At 40.3% G+C, this 6523-nt stretch overlaps 1 protein-coding gene across 1 annotated transcript in view; it reads right to left on the bottom strand.

The window, feature by feature from the left end:
- Positions 1-1522: 1522 nt before the first annotated feature.
- angpt4 (angiopoietin 4) overlaps positions 1523-6523 on the bottom strand; it is a 53509-nt gene continuing 48508 nt past the window's right edge. Inside the window, exons 8-9 of the mRNA XM_041888841.2 lie at positions 5982-6112; positions 1523-3353 (exon numbers count right to left, since the gene is read on the bottom strand). Coding sequence (XP_041744775.2) covers positions 3193-3353; positions 5982-6112 — 292 coding nt within the window. The 3' untranslated portion in view covers positions 1523-3192. The remainder of the gene's footprint in view (positions 3354-5981; positions 6113-6523) is intronic.

The following is a 6523-nucleotide window of genomic DNA, read 5'->3' as shown; positions in this document are numbered from 1 at the left end:
GGGACCCCACAGGGGTGTGTGCTTAGTCCCCTCCTGTCCTCCCTGTTCATCCACGACTGTGTGGCCACGCAAGACTCCAACGCCATTATCAAGTTCGCTGACGACAAGCAATCACACACGCACCGTCGTGAAGGCGCAACAGTGCCTCTTCCCCCTCAGGAGGTTGAAAGGTTTTGCATGGGCCCTCAAATCCTGAAAAGGTTCTACAACTGTACCATTGAGAGCATATTGACTGGCCGCATCACTGCTTGGTATGGCAATAGCACCGCCCTCGATCGCATGGCGCTACAGAGGCTTGTGTGGACAGCCCAGTATATCATGGGGCCGAGCTCCCTGCCATCCAGGACCTCTATATATACAGTGCATTTGGAAAGTATTCAGACCCCTTGACAATTTCCACATTTTGTTATGTTACAGCCTTATTCTAAAATTTATAAAATTATTTTTTTCCCTCATCAATCTACGCACAATACCCCATAATAACAAAGCGAAAACAGGTTTTTAGAAAAGATTGCAAATGTATACAATTTTTAAAACAGAAATACCTTATGTAAATAAGTATTTAGACCGTTTGCTATGAGATACGAAATTGAGCTCAGGTGCATCCTGTTTCCATTGATCATCCTTGAGATGTTTCTACAACTTGATTGGAGTCCCCCTGTGGTAAATTCAATGAATTGACCTCATGATTTGGAAAGACTATATAAGGTCCCATAGTTGACAGTGCATGTCAGAGCAAAAACCAAGCCATGAGGTCGAAGGAATTGTCCGTACAGCTCAGAGACAGGATCGTGTCGAGGCACAGATCTGGGGAGGGGTACCAAAATATTACTGCAGCTTTGAAGGTCCCCAAAAACACAGTGGCTTCCATCATTCTTAAAAGGAAGGAGTTTGTTACCACCAAGACTTTTCCTAGAGCTGGCCGCCCGGCCAAACTGAGCAATGAGGGGAGAAGGGCCTTGGTCAGGGAGGTGACCAAGAACCTGATGGTCACTCTGACAGAGCTCCAGAGTTCCTCTGTGGAGATGTGAGAACCTTCCAGAAGGACAACCATCTCTGCAGCACTCCACCAATCAGGCCTTTATGGGTAGAGTGGCCAGACGGAAGCCACTCCTCAGTAAAAGGCACATGACAGCCTGCTTGGAGTTTGCCGAAAGGCAACTAAAGACTCTCAGACCATGAGAAACAAGATTCTCTGGTCTGATGAAACCAAGATTGAACTCTTTGGCCTGAATGCCAAGCGTCACGTCTGGAGGAAACCTGGCACCATCCCTACGGTGAAGCATGGTGGTGGCAGCATCATGCTGTGGGGATGTTTTTCAGCGACTGGGAGACTAGTCAGGATTTAGGGAAAGATTAACCGAGCAAAGTACAGAGAGATCCTTGATGAAAACCTGCTCCAGAGCGCTCAGGAACTCAGACTGGGGTGAAGGTTCGTCTTCCAACAGGACAACGACCCTAAGCACACAGCCAAGACAAAAAGTCTCTCAGCCAGAGCCCGGACTTGAACCCGATCGAACATCTCTGGAGAGACCTGAAAATAGTCATGGTAACTCATGGTAACCTCATAAACACTTAATTTAAACCCAGCTTCCATTTGAAACAGCCGTTTATTTGATGAAATATGTGCCATTTAGGCGGCTATTTGAGACTCAGCGTTTTAATGGAAGTTTTACAGCATTCATCTCAGTTTCAGCACCAATTTGGTATATTTAAAAATACTATGATCTTGTAGATTATTTAGGTTTAGGAAAGTATTTATGAATCATAAAAGAAAACTGGTTTGGTGAGCCTTTAGGCACAAAATAAAAAAAACGGTGGTTTGAATCATTCTGAAAATTGCCACATTCAGTTCTTCAACCCATGGTAATGTTGGAAGATTAGTGTACATATAATTATAATAGGGAGAATAGTGTACAATAGTAGGTTTTACCCTTGTCTATTGCCTGCATTAACCATGGAACTGTGTGATGACACGGCCATGCCTCAGGTACAAACTGTTATGGCTTGGTCTGCGCGCCGCTCCATAACGATTTAATTAGCCTACATATCTTTTAGCTCTTATCAATAGCTCAAGTTGTAATTTACAATGCATGGAGAATGGTGTCATTTCCATCTGAAAAAATATAGTAGATGTTTTTTCCACTTGGAACTGGTAGGTTCGCTAGACTTTATTCATGGTTTCCTCGCGCATAAAGATGGTTGAATTATTACAGCATATCTGTAGACACACCTCCGCCACACCTTCATTTATATGATCTCCACCCCAAACGAATAGTGGGTGAATAGCATTATATTCTCATGCTTAAATTCAAGGTCAGAATGCACATAGAGAGAAAAGTAGATATAAAGGGAACTACGTTCCATTTACTCGCGCTTAACTCAGGTGTTACTGTAGAGATATCCTTAATAGAAAAAACAAGCTTAGAGAAATATTAACAGATTCACACAAAATGGCAGAGCAATGAACCCAAACTTTAAACATACAATCCAGTTATGCAAAACAATTAAGTCAAAGCTCAGCTCACATTTACAGTTTGCAAATAGAATTTTGCTAAAAAAAAAAGTAGGAATGTTGAAATATTACAGAAGCAGGCCTCACAGTATGATCTGTCCATATCACATCTTGTCAATCATAAAGTATTCTGGCACATTCTGACTAAAATGTCCTCCATTTCTTTTGAAGTTATTTGCTTGTTGTTATTCACTTGTCTTGGTGTCTTTATCTGTGGTTTATGTTAAATAGTATGAGACATTCCTATATATTCATTTGATGTTGTCTTGATGAGGACAGCTTCAGAATGTTCTGGAATAAAGACTGAGGGTGTGAGGGAGCTGTGTAGAGGTGTATTGTTGACATCACTAGTACAATGGGGCAAAGCAAGACATCAGAGGACTGCGAATCTGGCACATTATAGTATATATTAAAAAGAGCTGAGGCCAGAGCTACACTGCATAAAGCTGCCAGGTGATGTAGACTATCAGTCTGGTCTCTTCTGCTGACTCCCAACATTTTCGCTTGTACTAAATAACTTCCAGTCATCCATTGACTGATTGATAGTTTGTTATTAAAAACGTAAATGTACACTTGTTTGTCTGTGTCCTGGAGACAAGGAGGCAAGGGACTCTGAGAAATTGCTGTCCCTTTGCCCATTCGCAGCCCTTCTCCTCTCCAAATGACTATGTCCGGTCTTAGAAGTCGGATGGTCGGATCATCATGACTGTCGAACGAAGCGAATAGCTCGGTCCCCGAAAGTGATGCCACTTGATGCCGTTCAGCTTGCGGATGTTGTGGCCCACGGTGTAGTAAATGCCGTTGAGGTTGGACAAGCCACAAGCGTCAAACCACCAACCTAAAGAACAGAGAGAGTGGGTGGGTTATAGCAGGATGGACTCAGGGAATTATGTCTTCGCGTTAGCAAAATGGTAACAGAAATTAAAGTGAAACCGACACTTGTGAACAGCTTTTCACACAGTCCATTAGCCTCAATTCATCCTTTTTTCCCCCTTTTCCAACCAAATTCTTTCTCTCTCAGCAAATGTGGTGTTTTGACTCGTGGTAGTGGTGTGCTAACCTGCTGTGCATAAGGTGCTTATTCCATTTCAAAGCAAACAGGGACCTTGCTATGAGAACCACACTCGCGCCTCAGATAGATACTGCAAATTCATCTCGTATTAATCTAATATCACTTCACCTCTGTTTGCTTTGGATGGCATGTGTCAAGAGGTTCTATTCATAAGTGGTTTGATTATGCATGACTATACAAACAGTTTGAAAAATTTTGAAAGGGGTTCCAGCTGTGCTGGAGCGATTAACTGAAGCAACTTTCATAATCAATCAAAGTTTTAGTATTAAAAAGCTATTTATCTGGGAGTTTCCCTCTCTCCTCAGCTGTAGAATAAATAGACTTGATTGGGGACTATGTATGACTGAGGGAATGGTTTGAGGCGTGATGTGTTTTACATAGCACTTAGGAGATAGGAGCTGGAATGCTTGTATCTGGTGAAGATCACAGAAATTGCGTTAATGCCTTGTCTTGTTGTCTTTAGCTCTGTGCCTAGAGTCAAGACCCAATAGGCAAAAACTGATTGAATCAACATTGTTTCCATGTCCTTTTTTATATATTTTTTATATGGGATGATGTTGAATCAACGTGGAAAACTGATTGGATTTGCAATAATTCATCAACGTATTAGAACTTCAGAATTTTTTCACCCAACTTTGAACCTAAATCCAATGACAGGGTGAACCTTTTGGTTGATTTCACATTGAATTGACTTTAGTTGACAACTCAACCCAAATTAAATCAAAACTAGACATTGAAATGACATATGTGCCCAGTTGGGAGAGTCAAGAAGAGAGTAAGCCATTCAGATTGAAACTGATGTAGGGAGTACAATAGGTTTATCAGGGTGTTACACAAAAAGCTCAGGAATCTCAGAGTAAAATACAATGATCTGTAACCCTTTCAATCAGTATTTGACCAATACTATAGTACCACAAACAAAATAATAATATACAAACACGTTTTTTCTTTTTTGTATGTAGGTATTTACAGTGGGTCCGAAATTATTGACACCCTTGATAAAGATGAGCAGAAATGTACTCTCAATAAAATTGGGAAATATATTATTTTATGCTAACTAAGTAAAAAATATATATACAAAAGATGTAGGGGTTAAAATTAACACACCTGTTTTCTATAATAACTTTCAATAACTAACCTGGCGAGGATAACGGCACTGAACCTTTTTTATGAGATTGGAGAATACATTGGGCCAAAAGAGCTCTATTTTCATGCCATCTTACCATAGCACCGGTTCCAATCCAAGTGCCAATGCCGTTTAGCAAACTCCAGGCGTTTACATTTGTTGGATGACATGAAAATAGAGCTCTTTGGCCATGCACACAAGTGGTGGGATTGGCGTTGAAAAGAGGAATCATATGCAGAAAAGAACCCCATACCTACTGTAAAATATGGTGGTGGATCTTTGATGTTATGGGGCTATTTTGCTTCCACTGATCCTTGGGCCCTTGTTAAGGTCAACGGAATCATGAACTTTAAAAAGCCTGGTTGCCTCTGCCAGGAGGCTGAAACTTGGCCGCAAGTGGATCTTCCAGCAAGACAATAACCCCAAGCACACATCAAAATCCACAAAGAAATGGTTAATTGACAACAAAATCAACATTTTGCAATGGCCATCTATGTGTCCGGACTTGAATGCCATTGAAAACCTGTGGTTTGAATTGAAGAGGGCAGTCCATAAGCGCAGACAAAGAATATCAAGGATCTGGAACAATTATGTATGGATGAATAGTCTAATATCACTCCCAATGTGTTCTCCAATATCATAAAACATTTTAGAAAAAGGCTCACTGCCATTATCCTCACCAGGTGAGGTATTGAAAGGTATTGAAAATAGGGGTGTCAATATTCTTGTCCCCTACCTTTTTGAGAAAAAAATATATTGCTTGGTAAACAAAATCAATTTTTCTGAGGAATTGTATTAGTATAAAATAATATAATTTCCCATTTTTTTCATACAATATAGCTCAGTATTTGAATTATTTATTATACACAGTAATTTTTGCTAATCTTTATCAAGGGTGTCAATAATTTCAGAGCCCATTGTATATGTGACACCAAGGTACTTAACAATGAAAATGATTAACTTTACTTGAGCTTATACTGTGTGTTTCTTGTCATAACACTGCTGCAAGGTCAACATAATACGTGTCACAACACGTCATAAAAAAACGATGGCATGTTATGACATCTTGACACCCACGTACTTTGCTGAAAACAAAAACATGTGTATATATTTATGCCACGATAGCTATGTTATTAATTTGCCAGAGTGAGAAGTCATACTGGCAGCATGCCTCAAGTCAGCTAGCTGTATGAAAAGGGGTTACTGCTTGCATGTCACATCACATAAAGCCCTAAATTCCCTCATGGAGGAGAAGTTCTAACCCTTACCCCCCGTCAGCATGAGGGCACACTTGCACAGGCAGTTGTCGTTGTCAGCGTCGCGGGTGCTGAAGCTGGAGCCATGCGCTGCCAGGCTGCTCTGCTCTCCTGCTGTTCCACTGTAGCCCCACAGGAACAGCCTGCAGATGGGAAAATCAGCTTGTCTGGGACTGATGGATTTCTGATGCCAAAATCACATTTTGAATTCATTCCATACAAGAAAATAGCTATGAGATAATATTGTGAGGAAAGTTGAAGCAAAAAGAGAACACTGTAGACTTTTTTTCAAAGTACTTTTTTGGGGAAAAAAAATATAAAAAATGTATGCACTCACTAACTGTAAGTCGCTCTGGATAAGAGCGTCTGCTAAATGACTAAAATGTAAATGTAAATGTAATTTTACATGGCTTTCAGATATGCAATAAGCACTGTAATATGTTCCTTGTAAAGGAAAGGTGATATATGATTAATAACAACATTGATATTTATTCCTATATTATTAGATCCAGGATTATTCATGTGCAATGAGTTTTGTAGTGGTGAAAAGACAT

This window comes from Coregonus clupeaformis, chromosome 10, assembly GCF_020615455.1.
Source record: "Coregonus clupeaformis isolate EN_2021a chromosome 10, ASM2061545v1, whole genome shotgun sequence".
Taxonomy (NCBI): Eukaryota; Metazoa; Chordata; class Actinopteri; order Salmoniformes; family Salmonidae; genus Coregonus; species Coregonus clupeaformis.
This window is presented reverse-complemented; position numbering and strand designations above follow the sequence as displayed.